Source organism: Labeo rohita, chromosome 11 (assembly GCF_022985175.1).
Source record: "Labeo rohita strain BAU-BD-2019 chromosome 11, IGBB_LRoh.1.0, whole genome shotgun sequence".
NCBI classification, from domain to species: Eukaryota; Metazoa; Chordata; class Actinopteri; order Cypriniformes; family Cyprinidae; genus Labeo; species Labeo rohita.
In genome coordinates, this window is record NC_066879.1 from 26,546,194 (window position 1) to 26,568,501 (window position 22,308).

Genomic DNA, 22,308 nt, shown 5'->3' on the forward strand with positions numbered 1-22,308 from the left:
TGCTATAGAGCAGCAAATCCCTGGACTGGGAATTGAAGATGCGCGGCGGCAGTCGTAATACCATCTGCCTGCGGGGCATATTGTGACGGCTCGCCAGGGCGCTGCCAGTATGGAGCACGTGTCGTGACGCGGACTCAGCACACACCTGCGTTAAAACAGCTGGGACGTACAGCAATAAGCTGAAATAATGGATGAAAAATAAGATGAGACAAAAAATAAAAGAGTTTGGGGTTTGGGCTTTACTAAAGGACGCACATGTGGGTACTCTAATGCATTTATAGTGACAAGAGCTCATTGCTCTTGTACAGAGTGCAGACAAGTTACAGGACTTTGCGTTTAGGGCATTTAAGATAAATAGCCCTTTATATAAAAAACTTTTTTGTCAATTTTTTGATCATACTAAGTGAATTTAAGTCAATACTGTATCTAAAATATTTTAACATGCTCATTTACTGACGTGGCTGTCATTTTTTAAACAACAACAATAATACTACTGCTAATAATAAGCAGCAGAAAAATATATAATGATAATTTTTTAAAGAATATACATACACTGTTGTTTAAAAGTTTGGGATCAGTAAGATTTAGAATAATTTTTGAAGAAGTCTTTTCTGCTCATCAAGGCTGCATTTATTTGGTTAAAAACAGAAAAAAAAAAACATTAATATATTTAATACACACATATATAGGAAACTGTGATTTTTTTTCAGGATTCATTGATGAATAAAATGTTAAAAATATTTACTTATTATTTAATTATTTATTTAAAATATAAATCTTTAACAATATACACTACCGTACTATACACTAAAAACACAGAAAAAAAAACATTAATACTGTGATTATTATTGCTATTTAAAATAGTTTTTCATATCTTAATGTACTTTAATATATATTTTTAATATTTAAATATTATATTTAATATTTTAATATACTTTTTTTTAATATATATATATATATATATATATATAAAAAGAATCCTGAAAAAAGTATCACAGTTTCCAAATAAATAAATAAATAAATAAATAAATAAATATAGAAATAAAATATTAAGCAGCAATATATTTCCAATATTGATAATATACAGTATTAGCAGATAAGAATGATTTCTGAAGGATCATTTGACACTGAAGCCTGGAGTAATGGCTGAGGAAAAAAAAAAAAATATATATATATATTTTATAAAACATTACAAATTTTACTGATCCCAAACTTTTGAACAGCAGTGTATGTGTGTGTGTGTGTGTATATATATATATATATATATATATATATATATATAATTCATTAATATATATTTGACTCTCCTTTGAAACACATTAAACTCCAAGAAACACTTGACTTTCTTCATTTTTAGACTGGCATCAGGAAACACAATGGGTTATAGTCAAAATCTTTTGTAGAGAAATGTGTGTACATACTGAGCTCTAGATAGATTACAAAATTAGCCATGCAAACAGAATTAATCTTTGTCATTTGAAGCAGCATGTGCAGATGGTTGCATATGTAATTTGAGTCTGATTAATTCTTCAGTCCTGTTGTGCGTATTGAAAATGTAATAAAAATTTTGACATGAAAAGGACGACAGTTCAGTGATGGCCACAAGAGCAGTGGACCCACAACAGATGAGCCACCCGGACCCTAAGAAGACCACGCCCCTCGGCTCTTATCACAGTGGATGAATCCCACGGGACACGACCCATTAAACCCCATTATCTAGATAGAGAGAATATGAGAGAGCAGGACCATTGATCCGTCAAAGGAGGGGGGAGGAGAGATGGCTATCATCTCTTGTCTGCTGGCTGATCTTCCTGGGGAGTCTGACATTTTTGGAGGTCCTCAGAAGTCTGGAGGTGACACCGCTTTGTCATAAGACAGCTGCTTTGTGTCCATCTGATGTCAGGCTTGGCCAAAATCTCAGCGCATCGACCATTTCCCAAATGAACATCGACCTTAACCGGGCCGGACGCCCTTTCCCTGATCTCAACCACTAAAGAGAAGATTTTTAATTGTGAAATGAGATGAAGTTCCTTTCAGCATGGTGCCATGCGAGAAGCTCTCCAGATGAAAGTGATGCTCAAATTCTATGAACTGTGTATCCGGAGGAGAGACGTGGCTCAGATGCCAAGATAAAAGAATCCCTCTGCATGACGATTAGCGAGATTGACAGAACTGCAGAATGCACTTGCGTTTCATGCACATTACTTCAGTTCACTTGTCTTGACAGCTACACGTTAGACAGAGTAAAGCTGGAGAATGACTTAGCCTGCAATTTCTCCTCATACTTTATCATTGTACTTTGGTACAGTAATAAAGGTACGATTCTTTGAATAGAACTAGGGTACGATTCTTAGAAAGAAATACTTTTTTTCAGCGAGAATGTTTTAAATTGATCAAAAGTATCAGTAAAGACATGTATAATGTCACAAAAGATATGTGTTTCAAATAAATGCAGTTATTCATCAAAGAATCCTAATCACCAAAATTATTATTATTAAATTCCACCAAATTATCCACACTGATCATAATCAATGTTGTCTGATCTTTATAAACTATATAAGAATTACCATAATATAACAGCCAAATGGACTGATTCGCTGGCTGTATTCGAGTTCTACCGGGACAGCGCATAGCCACATGAAAACATAAATTCCAGTGTGTTATCCCATATTTATCGCTGTTTCATCCTTGTTTTTGTTTTGTGTCAAAGTGCTCTGTTGTGTGTTTTTCTGTGCTTTTTTTTTTCATGCATGCACGACGTACTTTACTTTCACTTTGAGTTTGTTCAAATGTCCAAAGAAACATGCTAATTGGTGGTTCAAAAGTCCAAAAACTGTTTACTGGTTGAATAGTTGACAGTTTGAACCAATCTGGGCACGGATGTGGGACTAAGCGTCAACAATCGTTTCTGCTTGGAACAAAATGCATTGGTTTCCTCTGACGAATCAATGCGATCAAAATGTGATGAAGTAATCACGTTCACTACGGATCTTCTGAATATCCACATGATACAAGCGAAGAATCTCACCTTTGTGGTACTTTTTAAAGCGTTCAGATTGGATGAGCGGTTCAAAAGGCAGCTGTCTCGGTCTTTGAGGGTTCAGTTATTCTAACAGGAGTATAAAGGCAGTTCTTTTTCAAGGCACAATAAGTTTTCGCCACTAGATGGCGCATATTCAAAACAAACAAAGAAACAAAGGTGTAGTTTGATGATGCCCTGATTGAGTGTGGAATCATGGGAGTTGTTGTCTTCATCCCTACAGCCGATGCAATCCGTCGGGACTCCAAATCTGTTGTTTCTCAAATATTGCAGCTTTACAATGATACTAACTCATTCAAGTTCCCCAAAAAGGCTGGTCGTACAAATGCACGAGGAAATAGGATAATGCGGAGACTCTCAATGGGGAACTGGTTCAACACTGCAGCTGGAAGTGCTTGCCAGTTCATTGCTGAACAGGGTAAGGATGTCTTGGCACATTTAAGAGAAGTCAAACTGAACAGCTGTAAGCCTCCAAAATTTTAGTTGTAATCTTGTTTCGTGTTGAAATGGCTTGGTTATTTTGTCAAACATGTCAGCAGAACAGTAGTATACCTATAGCTAATATTCCTTCAAACTTTCAATTTTTAGCAATGAAGATTAATAATATTTCAGGAAAAAATCAAGTATTTATAGATTGTTCTCTAATTTTGATCTCCACTGTATACATATATGTGACCCTGGACCACAAAACCAGTCTTAAGTCGCTGGGGTTTATTTGTAGCAATAGCCAAAAATACATTGTATGGGTCAAAATTATTGATTTTTCTTTTATGGCAAAAATCATTAGGAAATTAAGTAAAGATCATGTTCCATAAAGATATTTTGTAAAATTCCTACTGTAAATGTATGAAAACTTAATTTTTGATTAGTCATATACATTGTTAAGAACATTACTTGAAGAACTTTAAAGGCAATTTTCTCAATATTTTGATTTTTTTGCACCCTCAGATTCCTGATTTTTAAATGGTTGCATTTTGACCAAATATTGTCCTAACAAACCATACATCAACGGAAAGTTTACTTATTCAGCTTTCATATGATTTATAAATCTCAATTGAGAAAAAATGACCCTTATGACTGGTTTTGTGATCCAGGGTCACATATATAAATACACGTACAAACTTGCCTTCATGTCATACTATCTTCAGATACTTCCTAAAAAAAGTGTAATTTTAATGTATCAGACACACTGCACATCATTGCTCTTCTAAACCTGAACAAGTGAACAAGTATCCAATTTCTATTGCCTACATTTTGTTATAGTCTAAAAAAGAATTTACTTATAATAATTAAAAGAATTTAATATACAGTTTAAAGGTGAAACAGGTAGAATAAATGATGCTGGCTCACATCAGAAAACCCAATTATCTGCTGACTTAGAAAACAGCAGATGACAGCAGAAGTAATGAAATGCGTATTTGAAAGATTAATATCTCTGACTTTGAGGACCTTAAATGAATTATTAATAGCATATGTATTTATTTTAGACCCCCTTCCTATCCGTGGGGTGATTAGTTACTCTTCATTTCTTCATGCTCAGTGGCGATGGCACCCATGGCACCACACTGTCAAAAATGGAAAGAGTGAAGAAAGGGGGAGGGAGGTGTGTCTCTGTGACATGTGAGCTAATTGACTTCCAGTGGCATCCACCCATTGTGCCAGCTGGGGCTGTTCAGTCTGATCTGCTTTCATTTGGCCTCAGGGAGCACAAACCCCCCCCTCCTCCTGTCGTCCTTTGGACGGACAGACAGAAGGATGGAAAACATCTTTGCGTTGCACCTTTTCACCGTGCATGACATTAGCGTTATATTGGTCTGCTGCTCTGGTCAGATGCCGTAAGTGACATTAATTATTGAGAGCTTGATGAGTGATGGAAGCTGTAGCTTTTAAGCACAGAGTGCCGCCTGACGTTCAAACCAGGCCCGTTTGACAAATGAACGGTAATAAGATTACTCAAGGCTGCTTTTTGTTTTTCCTCCTTGATTAATGATCAGTGGGTGACAAATGTCACATGCCTCTGATTAATGTTGAAAGGTAGAAAGATGCATTTGTCACAACAGAGCATCACCGGAATCACTGGCAACTTCTTTATTTCGTGATTTATTCTTTTTTGTTTATATATGAAGGTGGAAAAATCTATGATTCAGTGGTAAGAAGTAGAAAGTAGAATAATTATTAGAAATGCAAGTTTTCCAGCATCTTTTGCATATTTGAACCCTTTCCAGCAGTGACTGTATGATTTTGAGATCCATCTTTTCACACTGAGGACAAATGAGGGACTCAAACACAACTATTAAAAAAGGTTAAAAAATCAACTGATGCTCCAAAAGGAAACATAATGCATTGAGAGCCAGGGGGTGAAAACTTTTGAACAGGATGAAGATTTTTGTTGAAATATTATTTTTTTTTTTTTCCAAATAATACTGCCTACGGAAGCAAAAGAAGTTACTTGCATGTTTCCTGGGAAAACAAATTATGTACAATTTACCTTGATCTTAATGCATTGTGTTTCCTGAATGTCCTCAGTGTGTCCTCAGTGTGAAAAGATGGATCTCAAAATCATACAGTCTGTGCTGGAAAGGGTTAAAATATGCAAAAGACCCTGGAAAACTAAAGAATCTGCAGGACCTGGAGGATTTTTCTAAAGAACAGTGCTCAGTTTAACTGTTCAGAACTATTATTATTTATAATGGATTTCTATGAAAAGGCAGGGTAGTTCAAGTCAAAGGGATGTTTTTTAATGTTAAAAAAAAATACAACATGAACACAAAACCAAAGAATCTGCAGGACATGGAAGATTTTCCTGAAGAACAGTGCTCTGTTTAACTGTTCAGAACAAACAAGAGACTCATGGACAACCATCATGAAACAAAAAAAAGTCATAGATCATGTAGGTAACCACTTTTGAAGGGGGGTGTTTTAATGATTACAGGTTTTTCCAAAACTTTCACATGCCACTGTATAATAGAATAGAAATTTTATATGTAAATTTATTTCCATAAAACATTGGTGAAATTGGACTACTTCTTGAGGGTGAAAAGGCATCCCAATTCACCCTACTGATTTAAAACAAACAAAAAAAAGAAAATACATAAAATTGCCCATTTAACCCTACTGATTGTCAATATAAAATTATGAAATATTTACCTGCTCAAAATAGTGGATTTTTTATTTTTTTATACTTACACTACTCTTTTTGTTAAAAATGTTTAATGTTTTTGTCTTTTCTACTCACCAAGGCGGCATTTATTTGATCAAAAGTACAGAGAAAACATAAATATTACAAATATTACAATTTAAAATAACTTCTCAGATTTGTATTTTATGTTACATTATAACATATATTTTAATATATTTGAAAATATAACTTATTTCTGTTATTTCAGCCATTACTCCAGTCTAATAATTTTTCAGTGTAATAATTATTTATAACATTAGAAATGTCTTTACTGCCACTTTTGATACATTTAATGCATCTAATAAAAATATGCATTCCTTTACTATTATATAATAACAAACAAAAATATATATAGAAGAGGTTTGTTCAAGTCATTCTCTGTGTAAATTGCATTTTTAGATTTGGACTAAAAGATCGAGCCTGTGATGTCATTGACCCATATAAGTATTAGATATATCTGAAGTGACACTGTGTTTGATGTATGTCATACAAACACAATGGACACACACACACACACAAAAGCAGGCATTTCATTTAGTGGACAGAGGATGACTGATTGCATATGGTGCACTCAGAGAGATTGAGTCTGGAACAGATGTCACCTGACAGACAACTGTATGTCCATCAGTGAGGATCAATACTGCTCATGTATTTGCGAGAGACAGAAGGAACTAGTTGGAAAACAATGCATGTTTATGGCCTTTCTAGTATAGACAACATAAGCTAGACACAGAAACTACCACCAACAGGCCTAATTCTTTTTCTAGAATATTGAAAAAAGCATTTAGTTCCAGAGAGTGACTCTTACCTCATTTTTATGGAGTGAAGTCATCAGAGTACTGGCACTTCTGACATGTTGTTTGGAGTGTACAGCGTGAGTCATCAGCTGCACATCAGTGTTTCAGATTCTGATCTCATGGCAAGAAACTAGTGAATTTTGTAGTGATGGGATGAATCTGTAAGCTACTGAAGGATTAAAACATTTAGATAAAACATGAAATCTCAATAAATAAAACATATAATAAAAAATATACATTTTCAAAATGTAAATTGTGTTAATGAATGGTTTATTATTTTCATAAAATTATTATTATTATTATTTATTAAAGTTGAAAACAAAAAGTTTGAAAACTCTCCATTCTGACTTTTTTTTCTCAGAATTGTGAGATATAAATTCATAATTCTGAGAAATAATGTAGCACTTCTAAAAGTATACAGTATATAAACTATAAATATATAAGATATAAACTCACAATTGTGACTTTTTTTCTCAGAGTTTATATCCCGCAATTCTGACATGCAACTGTACATCAGAATTGCAAGATATAAACTCGCAATTGTGAGAAAATTCAGAATTGCAAGAAAAAAAGTTGGAATTGGGAGATACAAACTCACATTTGTGAGAAAAAAAGTCAGAATTGTGAGAAAAAAAAGTCAGAATTGCGAGAAAAAAAAATTCAGAATTGTGAGATATAAACTTGGAATTGCAAGAAAAAAGTCAAAATTGTGAAAAAAAGTCAGAATTGCGAGAAAAAAATGTCAGAATTGTGAAATATAAACTTGCAATTTTGAGAACATTTGCGAGAAAAAAAGTCAGAATTGTGAAAAAAAGTCAGAATTGCAAGATATAAATTTGCAATTGCAAGAAAAAAGTCAGAATTGCGAGAAAAAAAATGTCAGAATTGTGAAATATAAACTTTCAACTGCAAGAAAAAAGTCAAAATTGTGAAAAAAAAAAAAATCAGAATTGCGAGATATAACTTCTACCTGTAATTGTGAGAGAAAAAATGTCAGAATTGTGAAATATAAACTTGCAATTTCGAGAACATATCTTTTTCCCAACTAACAATCGCAAGTTTATATCTCATAATAAAGAAATAAAATCTAAACTGTGAGAAAAAAATGTCAGAATTACAAGATATAAACTCGCAATTGTGAGAAAAGTCAGAATTGCAAGAAAAAAGTTGGAATTGGGATATACAAACTCACATTTGTGAGAAAAAAGTCAGAATTATGAAAAAAAAGTCAGAATTGTGAGATATAAACTTGCAGTTGCAAGAAAAAAGTCAGAATTGCAAGAAAAAATGTCAGAATTGTCAGATATAAACTTGCAATTGCAAGAAAAAAGTCAAAATTGTGAAAAATAAGTCAGAATTGCGAGATATAACGTACCTGTAATTGTGAGAGAAAAAAAGTCAGAATTGTGAGAAAAAAAATGTCAGAATTGTGAGATACAAACTTGCAATTGCAAGTTTATATTTTGCAATTCTGATTTCATTACTCAGAATTGCAAGTTCATCTCACAATTCTGACTTTATAACTCACAATTGTGAGTTGGTATTACACAATTCTAAGAAAAAAGTCAGAATTGTGAATTTGTATTATGCAATTCTGAGAAAAAGTCAGAATTAGATATAGAGATAAAAAGTCGCAATAACATTGTCTTATTTTTTATTTAGTGGCAGAAAAGGGCTTCCATACTTTAATGTCACTTTTGATAAATTTAACGCATCCTTGCTCAACAAAAGTATGAATTTCTTCCAATAAATAAACAAACAAACGCACTGACCAAAAACATTTGAAGAGTAGTGTACATAATTTTTTTCCCCAATTATTTATTTTGTCAACTGCAAATTATGCAGATGAAACGAGTAGTACTATTCTTTTTTTACCTGCATCTGATGTGTCTAAACTTTTAAAACCCTAAAGCAATAAGCTGATAGCACAATAGCCAAACCATGATGTGTAACTTTGATGAAGGACGTCACGCGGCTTAGCTGTCAGTAAAGCTTTGCAGGTGGTCTCAGTGCCCCACTGACTCTTGGCCACAGAGCAAAGCGCTGGGCAAAAAATGGCAGCCTCAGATAAGAACGGACAGTCTTTCAGTCTTTACCTTTGAAGTCGCAGGTGGCTGCGAAACATGGCTGGACATCAGCTCTCTCCTGCTCCTAACACTCCTCTCCTTAGCACAACTGGAGCTTTTACAGGAAAAAGACACAGTTAGTTCCAGCCAAACCCACAAGAACCTGATGTTCATTCTTGGATAACACGATTACAAGTAGATTTAACAACTGTCATCTATAAAGTGGTTGACATTGCAGAACAGAGTTACTGGTGATTTTATTGCCCTTATAAAGAAGCAAAGAGCTAATGTTTGCAGTTTACAGAGTGGACAGTTAGCCTGATGTCATGTGAAATATGGTTCTCTAACAGTATAATCAATAAACACAAATGGATTCACTAAAGCATCATGAACATGGATGAGTTCAAAGTTAAGTGTCAGGTCTGTTTCACACCGCACATGTAAGCAGGTTTTAAAATGCGCATATTTTTATTTTGATGCCCATGTTAACAGATCAGAATATTAACACTGCTTGCAAAAATGTGCAGCGAAGCGAAGCATTTGTGTAAGAAAAATATCCATATTTAAATCTTTATAAACCGCAAAGGAAAACCTCTTGGCCGATACTTAAATGCATACATGCTTCTCAGCTTCTCCATTCACAGTAAATGCTGTTCCACACAAACTGTGCCTCAAACTCCATCTCTGCATATTGCTGTGAGTTTGGGTTTATTATAACATTCATCTGGAACCACAAAGTGCGCCATTTTATCAGATTTGTAAGGTAAATAATTTATAAACGTATGTAAACAATAGGGGTGGGAATCTTTCGGTACCTCATGATTCAATTCAGATCGATTCTTGGGGTCACGATTCGATTAAAAATCAATTCACAATTTTTTTTTATTTTTAATCACGATTTTTGTGCACACTGGACATAAAACAGACCAGTATTTTAATACAAAAACATACCAGTGTTATGGGTAGTCCTAACTCAAGAAATCAGTGTTTCCTATTTACTACTAACTTCAGAATGCGATCACACCTTGTTTAGGAAATAAATTACATGTACCTCAAAACCCCTAAATACGAGGTGGGATGAAAAAATATGTTTCAGTGCTTTCTCTCGCAATTATATCATTGGGTAATTCTGTTGTACACAAATTGCAGGCATCAAGGAGCCGTTATTAATATGCGGGGCATTGAAACAGCTTTTGAATATGTGTTCAAAAGATTCACGATCACAGCTGAAAAAACAGCTAAAACCAGCCTAAGCTGGTTGACTGGTTTTAACTGGCCATCCAGGCTGGTCTTAGCTGGTCAGCAGGCTGGTTTTAGAGGGGTTTTGGCCACTTCTTTGGCTGGCCAGGCTGGTCTTAGCTGGTCAGGCTGGGAGACCAGCTGGAACAACCAGCTAATACCAGTCTGACCAGTCTAGCCAGGCTGGGAGACCAGCTAAAACCAGCTACTTCCAGCTTAAACCAGCTAAGACCAGCCAAGCAGCCTAGGCTGGTTTAAGCTGTTTTTTCAACAGCCTACTTACGACATATTTTACAAGATTAGATGTTTGTCGGTGGTGCTAGGTATCTGCAAATCATTTGCCATCGTCCTATCAGTCATCCCTCCTTACTCTGTTTATGTAGTAAGTGAAATATATCACGTAACATTATTCTAATGTAACAGGCTACTGCTAGAGCAGCTAACCGTTTAGTGGCTCCATAGAACGTATTGTTCGTTTTCCGTTCCCTTTCGGAATGCTTCCTATAATAACAAAAAATCAATAATTAATATAATATTTTTCCAAACACCTGCCCCTCGCTGAAAATGTGACAGGATGTATTTGTTTTTCCTCCACCATTTCTGCGCTTCTGAATTAAATGTTGTTTAGTCAATATTAAACAAGGATTAGATAAAGCAGTAAAGTGTAAAAACAATCCTCAGGTTTTTGGCGCCCTTTGCAGTCATTTATTATAATGCGTAACATACGTTAGCTCTATTGTTTATAACACATTTTGTATATTTTAACAGTTTTGTTCAATAAACCCATATGATTATTTGCTTTTGATACTTTATTTGAACTAATTATTAATGCCTCATTGCTATTATGTATTTTAAGTCATTTTAAAGGCTATTGTTCACTTAAGGTCTATTTTAATTACCACAAAAATGTATATATATATTATCCAACACTTGATTAATTTTCATTTTTTGGGTGAACTACCCCTTTAATGAAGAGCTTCTTGCACTTGTGTGGGGTGCAAATCAAGTATGGTTTCAATTCCAATTTAATTCCATTATTAAACTTTCTAAAATATTGCACACTATGCCACGACGAGACCATTTGCATTGGCAAAAAGAATCAATCAGGTTTTTGGCCTTGGCGACTGAAGAAGTGAGTTGAAATGCAGGCAGAAGTGTGTAAGCACTCTAAATGATTAAACCAGACTGGAAGATCAGCACAGGTTGAAATGTGACAACTGGCAGGTGTTTGTATCGCAGGAGCATCTGCCTGCATTTATCCTAATTATCTCAGAGACCTTCATCGTCTTTTGATATCTCTCTCAAGGCCCTAGGGCTTATTTTGGTTTCCTAAAACTATAAAATGGGCTACATTGATTTTTAAAAGGAAGCTCAGATGTGATCGTCAGCTTAGATCATATCGTCAGATTAGTGTTTCTTCATCAGAACAGATTGAGAAATTTAGCATTACATCATTTGCTCACCAATGGATCCTCTAGTGAATGGGTGCCGTCAGAGTCCTCTATCCATAATGTTGTTGTCTCCAACTGTTTGGACTCATTCTGATGGCACCCATTCACTGCAGACAATTCATTGGTGAGCAACACATCTATGTTGATTGGCCTTTTTTTGGTGGACTATTTCTTTAAAACGGTTTTCTTTAGCAAAGTGCTAATTAAAACCAGTTTTAGGTTAATGTTGCGGCATGCTTTTACATGAATCATTCGACTGCATTTTGTCAATGCGCCTGCATTAAGAGAGTAACTTAACCCCATTTATTTAAAGAAGTAATTACAGAATCCTATCTGCTACTGAAAGGTGGCTTGAAGCTCTGGCTGTGGATATTTTAGTTAATGGTGTCTGTGAGAGATATATGTGACAGGTGTTTAAAAAGGTCTAGCTATTCTCTCAGATGGCGGAAGGCAGAGGGCATTAATATTTACCAGTCTCAGGGGGGTCAAGGCAAAATGTATTCATCTCTCCTAAATAAAATATGTCTATGGTACACTCTTTCCAGGGTCCACAACAGATTTATTGTCACGGGCTTGTTATTTATTCGTTTTTTGTGCCTCTTGCCATCTGAGTAAAAGAAAGAAGTTGTATTGGCTGCATTAAGCTGTGGAAGTCATTGTAGTGGACCGGATACAGGCAAAATCAATAGGGAGAGCTGTGGCTCAGTCAAATGTAGTGTGGATGAGGAGTTGAAACTGAGGGCAGTTTACTGGGGAGAATGATGAATAGAGATCTGCATCAGACTGGTTTTAATCTGCTGACAACCTACCTTGAATATGAATGACATTGATTAGAATGTATACATACTGAAAGTTATGCGTACTTATACAAGAAATGTAATTAAAAGTATTCAAAATAATTCATAATAAAATAATTATTAAGCTGTTGCCTTATTTTTACATATTTGCAACTAAATTAAATGTAATTAAATTTTAATTTATGTACTTTAGTTCCAGTCTGACCTTGCCTGTTTGCTACGTCTCTCTCTCTCTCTCTCTCTCTCTCTGTATGTATATATATATATATATATATAAACAATAAATATATTTAACAATAATATTAAAAAAATACTAATAAAAATATAATTCATTATAAAATAATTATTAAGCTATTACATTTTTAATATATATATATTTTAACAACATTACATTTAATCACATTACATTACATTTAAATTGATATACTTTAGTTCACTTTGGCTATTTGCTATATCTATATATAACAGAAATATAATTAATAATAATAATAATATATATATATATATATATATATATATATATATATATATATATATTAATTTATATAATTAATTAATTAATTGTATAATAATTATCAATTTAATTTCGATTGATAATTATGTGTGTGTGTGTGTGTGTGTATATATATAGTAATTATCATGCTATTACATTATTTTATATTACATTTTATTACATTTTAATTTATGTATTTTAGTTCAAGTCTGACTTTGCCTGTTTGCTACACACACACACATAATAGAAATAAAAATAATAATAATAATATAAAAAATAATAATAACAATGTAATTAATTATATAATTATTATTATTATATTTTCTATATATTTTTAACAAAATTACATTTAATTACATTTTAATTGTACATAATTGTACATAAATCTATATATAATAGAAATATAATTCATAATAATATTTAAAAATAATTAATAAATATAATTATAAAATAATTATAGCTCTTTTTCGACAAAATTGCATTTAATTACGATATCTATCCAATACAGCGTATACTCACACATTTTAATCTAAAATAAAAATTATACATATATCCTTTTATATATTAAAAAAATAAGGTGTGTGCATATATATAATAGGATAATTATAAAATAATATTAAGCTATTACATTATTTTATAGATTTTTAACCAAATTAATTCAAGTATGACATATGTTCAAGTATGACTTTGCCTGTTTGCTGTCTATATAATTAATAGAAATCTAATAAATAATAATATTTTACATACATACATACACACACACACATATATATATATATATATATATATATATATATATATATATAAAATGATAAAATAATTAGTAGGCTATTAATTTTTTATATATTTTTAACAAAAATGTATTATATTTAATATATATATATATATATATATACACACATATATATATATATATATATATATATATATATATATATATATGCCACATGTATTATATAATTAATTATAAAATAATTAAGCTATTTTTAATATATTTTTAACAAAATTACATTTCATTACTATCTATCTATCTATCTAGCCATCCATCTAGCACATTGTACACACATACACACACACATTTTAAGATAAAATAAAAATTATACATATGCCCATTTTTATATATATATATATATTTGTTTTTTTTTTAACAAAATTACATTTTAATTTATGTACTTTAGTTTTTAGTTCAAGTTTTAATCTGCCTGTTTGCGACATCAATTCAAAATTCATTCTCAATCCAATTCTGGATAGTTAACACTTAATAAAATCATGAAAAAGATAAATGTGATGCTTATGACTGAATGTAAATATGTTTTCAAACCCAAACAGTAGGTGTTTAAAAAATTATTTTGTAATCAGAGGCAAGGACAGATCAGAAGGTTGAGAAAATGACACAGCTTTACTATAAAGAAAGGCGTCTCGAGCAGATTAAGTTGCAGCATCTTGTCATACACGCATACATGTTGAACAGTAATGACTGACCAGATTTCCATGGTCAGATGTACAGAAAAACAGTTAACCTGCATGATAAGCAATTAAAAAAAGCTGCTCCGATGCACAAATGCCTAAAAATACAATAAGGATGATAATAATAATAATAATAACCAACATGTATGGTTTTGAAAAAATCAAATGTGTCATGAGAACAGCTATGGCAATTATTGTACTCCTTGTTGTATGGTAACTAGATTACGCATGTTACCAATTAATACACAGATGACTTTGGGAGAAAGACAGAATAAGCAATATGCCAACAAATATATAGTTGTATATATTTTTGAACATCGCCAGCCCACAAAAACTCATGGACAAGGAAACATCTGTGAAGATACAAGTGGCTGTAGAAGTTCAAGGCAAGGTTGGACAAAATAGGCTGAAGCCGACACTGAATTGCCTTGATGTTAAACCATGTGACTCACAAAGCTACAGTGTGATCTAAAGAGCTGTCTGTGCCTGCAAGTCACTACAAAATCTGGTAGACTAGGCCTACTGTGCAGAAAACAACAGCGAAAGGCAAACGAGGAGAGTATTGCTTTGAGGTACTGGAGAGAAAGCAGATCTTATGGATCCAATGAATTTCAACACATGTTTCTTTACTGCGAAGGCATCGTATACGACATGGCATCCCTATCAGGACATTACGACCTGATATTCAGCCCCCACGGCTGGGCCGTGTCACAGGTGAAAGGCATTATGGGAGCCTGTAGTGAAGCAATACATGAACAGGAAATGACAAACCATTTTCTCTTGCATAACACATTTCAGCTGTTTACAAAAAAGGTATCATCCTCAGTGCAGAATGCTACAATGGTACAGCTCTACAGCATTTGCTATTTACATCGTCGAGGTCAGCCGGGACGAACTATGTCACAATTAAAATGACAGGACACAAAAACGAGTCTCATTCTAATTACCCAAGAACACTGGCTAAACCCAAATCCAAACCTGTGCATGGAGTCTTGCATTTTGGGATGCACCAAAAAGCGTTTTTACTTTTCACTTACTGTAACACAGTAAACCTGCTCAAAATGAAAAAAAAGATATTTACATCATAAAAGAGGCCTTATTTGAGAAAATAAATACACAATATTTCCATTTTATGTTATGTAGAAGTGACATTAAATAAATTCTAATATATTAACACAATAGCAGTGATACGACATTAATACTAAAAAGAGCAGCACGATTAACAAATAAGACATACTCCTTTTAATGGTGACATCACATTTCAATATTTTACATTGCCACAAACATGGTCCTTGATCTCTGAAGTATGTTTTCACCTACATTACACAGAGAAGCTTTCACAATGTGCTAAAACCACAGCTCAGATTCTGAATAGCTGTTGTGCAATCAATAAATTATTAATATATTAGTCCCTATTGTTTTTATAAATAAAATCAAGATAAATATGTAGAAGGGTCCAAAAGTTTGAGATCACATTTTTCATTACAAACTGTCATCACAAATAGGTTTTAAGTTTCAGAATGTCTAGGAGTGGGCGATTTTTTCCGGTACACACAATTAACCAATAGAAATTTGTAGATATTTTCAACTATTTGCGACATGGTCACGAAAACGTATTGTTTACACACGTTTTTAAGCATTACGGTTAAAAATAAAGCGATTTTAAGTTGTTGAAACACAATCAGCAGCGAAAGAGAGCTTATTTCGTTATACACACGCAGACGTGCAGACGTGAAGACGCGGGAGATATTTTTGCACGGTTAAACACACACACTTGTATGTGTCAAAAATGGCCGTCTTTGCAAGTATCCTCATAAACACAGTAATTTAGGTCTTAAGTGAAAGCAAACAGCTGAGAAAGAAAATACTTGTAACAGTATATTGGAACCGGGTACCTGCAAGGTATAGCATTTCTTATTTGTTTCTAATACGGTTGTCATTCCTGTATTTGAGTCCTTAACACGGTTACGTTCCAACACAGTACGGTTAATTACGGGTGAGACAACCGTATTCTATAACCAAACTCACACCGTTTTTTTTTCCCAACCGAATTCTCGAAACACATGCACTGTTTGAACGGAACCGGACTGGACAACTAGTCCCTCACGTCATTCAGTGTGAGAGATTCATTCAATGTCTACCGTGTGTTACGTGCTTTCATATGTGGTTTCGGTAGCTTACAGTGACGGAGAAACGGGCTGTCTGTCACCTGAAGGATTAATATCAAGTCTCCACCGGAGCCGCTGCCGTCCTTTTTGTGTTCTGTGTTCTATTCACGACTCAAATGCTCCGCTCTTCACCCAAATATTAAAGCTGCTGTCGATTAATAAAGGTTTGATGAATGAACTCGTGGCTCGATTGGACTCTTGTCCTGTCAGAGAGTGTTAAAACTTTCAGTTTTATGGACGTCGCCATCTTTGATATTACTTTGGTCACTGTTGCTATGGTCACTGGTAAGGAATACGAGCTTGACTCCCGTCAGTATTCGAAGCGCGACTGTAAGCTGCTGTGTGAACGGGACATTTCCAGACTCACACCTGTAAGTAATTGCGGTTGTCAATCCCAAAAACTCATAGTGTGAACGTAGCCTTAGAGTGACAGCAGTCTAATATTGTCGTTCTGTCATTCATGTTAATCAAACATCAAAAGAGAGAAAATCTCTTGACTGCTTTGGACTAAATAATTTTTGTAACTTTAATAAGAAGAAATATATGTTTAATTTACACAATGAAGAATATGCAGTGTTTGTATTTTAACCGTTGGTTACTTTATACAACGTATGTGACATTTCTTATTTGTTTTACTGTAGTTTTTGTTCTATAGCTTGTTTCTTATTTCATCGCTGACTGTACTTGTCCTCAGTAAGCTTGATTTTTATTTATTTATTTATTTTTCCAATTTAATCTAGTATTAGTTTTTTGTGATATGGACACTGGTGACAAAAAATATGGTATTTCTAATGGTATTAAAAATTTTGATATCAGAAAGACTTATTTAAAGCAAAAATAACTATATTGTGATATATATCATCACCGTTAAATAAAATGACTCATATCGTGATACAAGATTTTGGTTATATCGCCCACCCCTAATGTGCACAAAATAAAAATTAATATTACATTTTTTAATATTCTAAAAAAAAAGAAGAATTGTAAAGAAGTTTTGATTTTGTGTTGACTTTAAAATATCAATTTTTAGTTTTAAATTCAAAACTCTTAGTTTAGTGTGGCCTCAGACTTTTGAACCCTACTGTAAGTACACAGTAGTGCAGAAGATAAAGTAATGGTAGTAGTATGAGAGCACAGGTAGAGAGTGGCACTACAGTTACAGTGGCATGTCTTCAGGGCAGTGTCTCAGCTGCTCTCTGGACAAAGAGAATCAACACTGGATCAACCCCAAACAATATGTACACTTACATTTATATTGAGTTATTCACGTCTAGAAATCCTCATATGACAACCCCACTGATGTATTGATGCACCCCAAACTTTTTTAGACTCCTTATTCTGACACCAAAATCTTCACCAAGCTAATAAAAAAAAAAAAGAATGAAAAACATGATCTTTTCATCATCATTCTCTTTTGAGGACTATATAAAGCAAGTCTTATAAAAAATGAATATATCATTGCGTATTTAACTCTTCGTATTACAACCTCTCCATTGTCCTTTGCGCTAAAATACTACCATGCTTCAAAATATTGTATTTTTTTCTTCATTTACAAGTGATGCCATCTAACCTCGGTCGATAAATATTGGTGGCATTTTATAGTTGCAGCCAGTGAAAATATATCAATAACAGAGCAGTGGCAAATGAAAGCATGATATCAGTCCCTGCATACATGAATGCAGCCAGGACTGGATGTTTTTTTTTTCTTTGCGAAAGTCAACGTAAAAAAGAAAACATGAGATTCTAACGTCCAATTGTAACCCAGAAGCACGATAATGATAATACATAGTGCATAGTTTTATAAAGCACATCAAACCGTGCCAGCACTCTATACAGAATTCACGTTTTTTGGACGCATCTATCATTGCGGTGGAAAAAGGGTCATTCACTGCGGAAATATCAATATGATAAACGTATTTGCCGACGTTCTGCAGTTGAGTCGACCCACAGTTGATATGTCACAGGTCTGGTGCTTGTATCTCCGTTTCTTTGATGCTAGCTACAGGAGGAGGAAGGGGCAGATTAAAGATTTACAAAATAAAAAAAGAGAGCATAAGCCACACGAAAAGCTTGAAAGTCCGCCCCGTCGCCCTAAAGGCACACTAAAGTCTGTGTGGGGCATGGGGCCACCGTTTTTGGCTCACCTGCCTTTCCCCATCCCTTGTTTAGAAGAATCATGCACTCCAGTGCGTTGTATGTGAATACTTGTAATTCTCTCTGTATATATATATACGTATTTTTATGCGTGTAGTGGCACCCTCCGGCCCGCTGGGGGGCGCCGTGCTCAGATTAGGGTGCTATGCCAGAGAATATATGGCATTAACGGGTGACGTGGCTTCTGAGCTTTCGTTTCCTTCCGTCTCCTCTTTGTCCTTCTTAACTGTGTACTGGCCAATGAAAGAGCCGTCCTCGTTGAACTGGCCATCTCCTCCTTCGCCATAGTCCACCAGACTGTCGTCACTTTCTTTTACATTCCCGTCCAGGGACGTCTGGCTGCCCTGCAGCGGTTTGTTGTCTTCGTCGCTGCTGTTGGGAGAAAGAGAAAAAGAGTTAGAACACGGTTCAGCCAGACCAAGACTGACACGGAAAAGAAGAAATTGTTGAATAAAGTTGTTCTTTGTTTTAAAAAAAACATTCTTGTAGCTTCATAACAGTATACGGTTGAACCACTGATGTCACGTGGACTATTTTAACAATGTCCTTACTACCTTTCTAAGCCTTGAACTTCATAGTTGTGCTACTTGTCTATCAGTGATGAGAATAACGGCATTATAAATAAACGGCGTTACTAATGATGTTACTTTTTTTAGTAACAAGTAATTAAATTACGGTTCCCCCGTTACAGTTACTGACAATAAAATGTAGCGTTTTTCTGAGGCGTTTTTCATCCGAGTAGGCTCTTTCTCACCCATATCTGCAAAGCTACGCATTGCATCGTGTTGCGTTCTTCTCCTGAGGTAAATTCTGGCTTATTTCTCTTAGCGTGTCTTTTTCCAGAAATGAAAAGTAGCCAAGATTAACTTGATGAATATTCGCATTTGTTTACTGAGGCGATGTGGGTGTTTTCGTGTCCGTGCATCGTGTTGCATTCTTCTTCTGAGGTAAATTCTGGCTTATTTTCTCTTAGCGTGTCTTTCCAGAAACGAAAAGTAGCCAAGATTAACTTGATGAATATTCGTGTTTGTTTACGGAGGCGATGTGGGTGTTTTCGTGTCCGTGCATCGTGTTGCACTCTTCTTCTGAGGTAAATTCTGGCTTATTTCTCTTAGCATGCCTTTTTCCAGAAACGAAATTAGGCAAGATTAACTTGATGAATATTCGCGTTTGTTTACGGAGGCGATGTGGGTGTTTTCGTGTTCGTGTGTAGATGATTAAAATTTAAAAAGCGGAACAGCTCGTGGGTGTGTTTACATTAGAAATAATGAGTTTAGATGGGAAAAACTGGAGCTTGTTTTGGTATCATACAATTACTTTATCAGAGAATATTTGTTTTCAATGTGACTTACTTCATTTAAAAGTAGACATTTTCAAGCTTTCTATACATATGTTTCTCCTGTCTATGAGGCAGGTATTCGCTGAGATTCAGGTAGTTTTATTTACGTGTCTGTGAAGTGAGGTGACAGAGACCGAGACGGCAGGGAGCACACCATGTTTTTTTTTTTCTTTACAAAAGCGCATTGTTTTGTTGTTATTATGACTATATACAAATAAAAGTAGCCTTTGCAGTTTCAAATGATATAACGTGATATTTAACCCCTGGAAGGTGTCTCTCACATTGTCCCACAGCAACATTAAAATAGTGTAGATTAGTGTACAATGTTTGTTTTATTTAACATATTTAATATTGGGGGCATCCAAGTTATCTGAACATTAACACAATGTTCCCTGGTAATTAGTTGCTTGTATAATGATGTAACTCAGTTACTATTTGTGAGAAGTAACTATTAACTATAACTAATTACTTTTTTAAAGGAGAAGTCCACTTCCAGAACAACAATTTACAGATAATGTACTTACCGCCTTGTCTTCCAAGATGTTCATGTCTTTCTTTCTTTAGTCGTAAAGAAATTATGTTTTTTGAGGAAAACATTTCAGAATTTTTCTCCATATAATGGACTAATATGGTGCTCCGAGTTTAAACTTCCAAAATTAAATGTGGTTTCAAATGATCCCAAATGCGGTTGTAAACGATCCCAGCTGAAGAAAAAGATATTCAAAAACCGTCCTTTATCGCTGACCTTCAAAATCGTCCTATATCGCTGTTTTACCTTTTTTGTTAAGGGTGTTTGATCTTCTTTGCATGTTCACTTTGCAAAACTGGATCGGTACCTCTGCAGCGATGTAGGATGATTTTGAAGTGATTTTTGAAGTTGAGGGAAAAAATACGATCAGAGTTTTTCGACATACCTTAACTGTCTTAAGTCAAAATACACAGAGATCAAGGAAAACAAAACAAGACGAGTGTTTGAGATTAAAAAGTATTTACATTGTATTTTTAAAAATTAAAATAACTGATCGTTTCGCTATATAAGACCCTTCTTCCTCAGCTGGGATCGTTTACAACCGCATTTGGGATCGTTTGAAGCCGCATTTAAACTGCATTTTGGAAGTTCAAACTCGGGGCACCATATCAGTCCATTATATGGACAAAAATCCTTAAATGTTTTCCTCAGAAAACAATTTTTTTTACGACTGAGGAAAGAAAGACATGAACATTTTGGATGACAAGTGGGTGAGTACATTATTTGTAAATGGTTGTTCTGGAAGTGGAGTTCTCCTGTAAAGTAACATGCCCAACACTGTTGTATATGCAGGGTCCGAAAGCTCTCGGATTTCATCAAAAATACCTTAATTTTTTTGTTGTCAAGATGAACGAAGGCCTTACGGGTTTGGAATGACATGAGGGTGAGTAATTAATGACAGAAATTTTCATTTTTGGGTGAACTAACCCTTCAACCCTTGAAAAATAACAAGGTAGGATAAGGGAGGCTGTGAACGAAGAAAAAGTTTTGCAATTCCCTCAAGGTACTCAATGCTTTTGGCCATCTGAATAAAGATGAAACCTGGCAAAGAATATTAAAACATCAAAATCCTATTTCCCAGATATGAGGCTTGTAAATTTAATGAGATTTTCAAAATAGTTGACAGTTTTGCTTTTTAGATCATGTAAAAAAATTTCCAACTCTCACTTTTAAGAAACACCAAGGAGAAAAGAAAACTCTCAAGGTGAAAGAAGCGCAAACGCATTACTAAAGACAGAGAGAAACTCTTGGCTCTCCGCTCTCTGTATTCCATAAATGATGTCATGGCTATAAATTATTCATTGCACTATATTATCACAGGTAGATCTTTCATCCCCTGTCCTGTCCATGCCCAAACACATGCGACTGGTATTAAAACAGACCTCTGCTGGGGGGTACGAGTGTCATGCATGAGGACCTGGGACCTACATCAACTGAGAAGCACCAAGAAAACAGCAAACAACAAAGCAACACCTATAAGATCCTAAAAATCGTTGAGCACAGAGGTCCATTTTTAATTTCATGTAATATCTATGGACCTTGTTGTAAACTATCACGGATGGGCTGTTAAATCGATCAATACTTTGTCCC

General features: G+C 34.4%; 1 protein-coding gene across 13 annotated transcripts in view; it reads right to left on the minus strand.

Moving 5' to 3' along the window:
* Positions 1 to 14,436: 14,436 nt before the first annotated feature.
* Positions 14,437 to 22,308, minus strand: part of nfasca (neurofascin homolog (chicken) a) — a 129,819-nt gene continuing 121,947 nt past the window's right edge. For all 13 annotated transcript variants that reach the window (XM_051122226.1, XM_051122231.1, XM_051122228.1 and 10 more), the window contains one exon: positions 14,437 to 19,222. In XM_051122226.1, the coding sequence (XP_050978183.1) occupies positions 18,994 to 19,222 (229 nt within the window). In that variant the 3' untranslated portion in view covers positions 14,437 to 18,993. The remainder of the gene's footprint in view (positions 19,223 to 22,308) is intronic.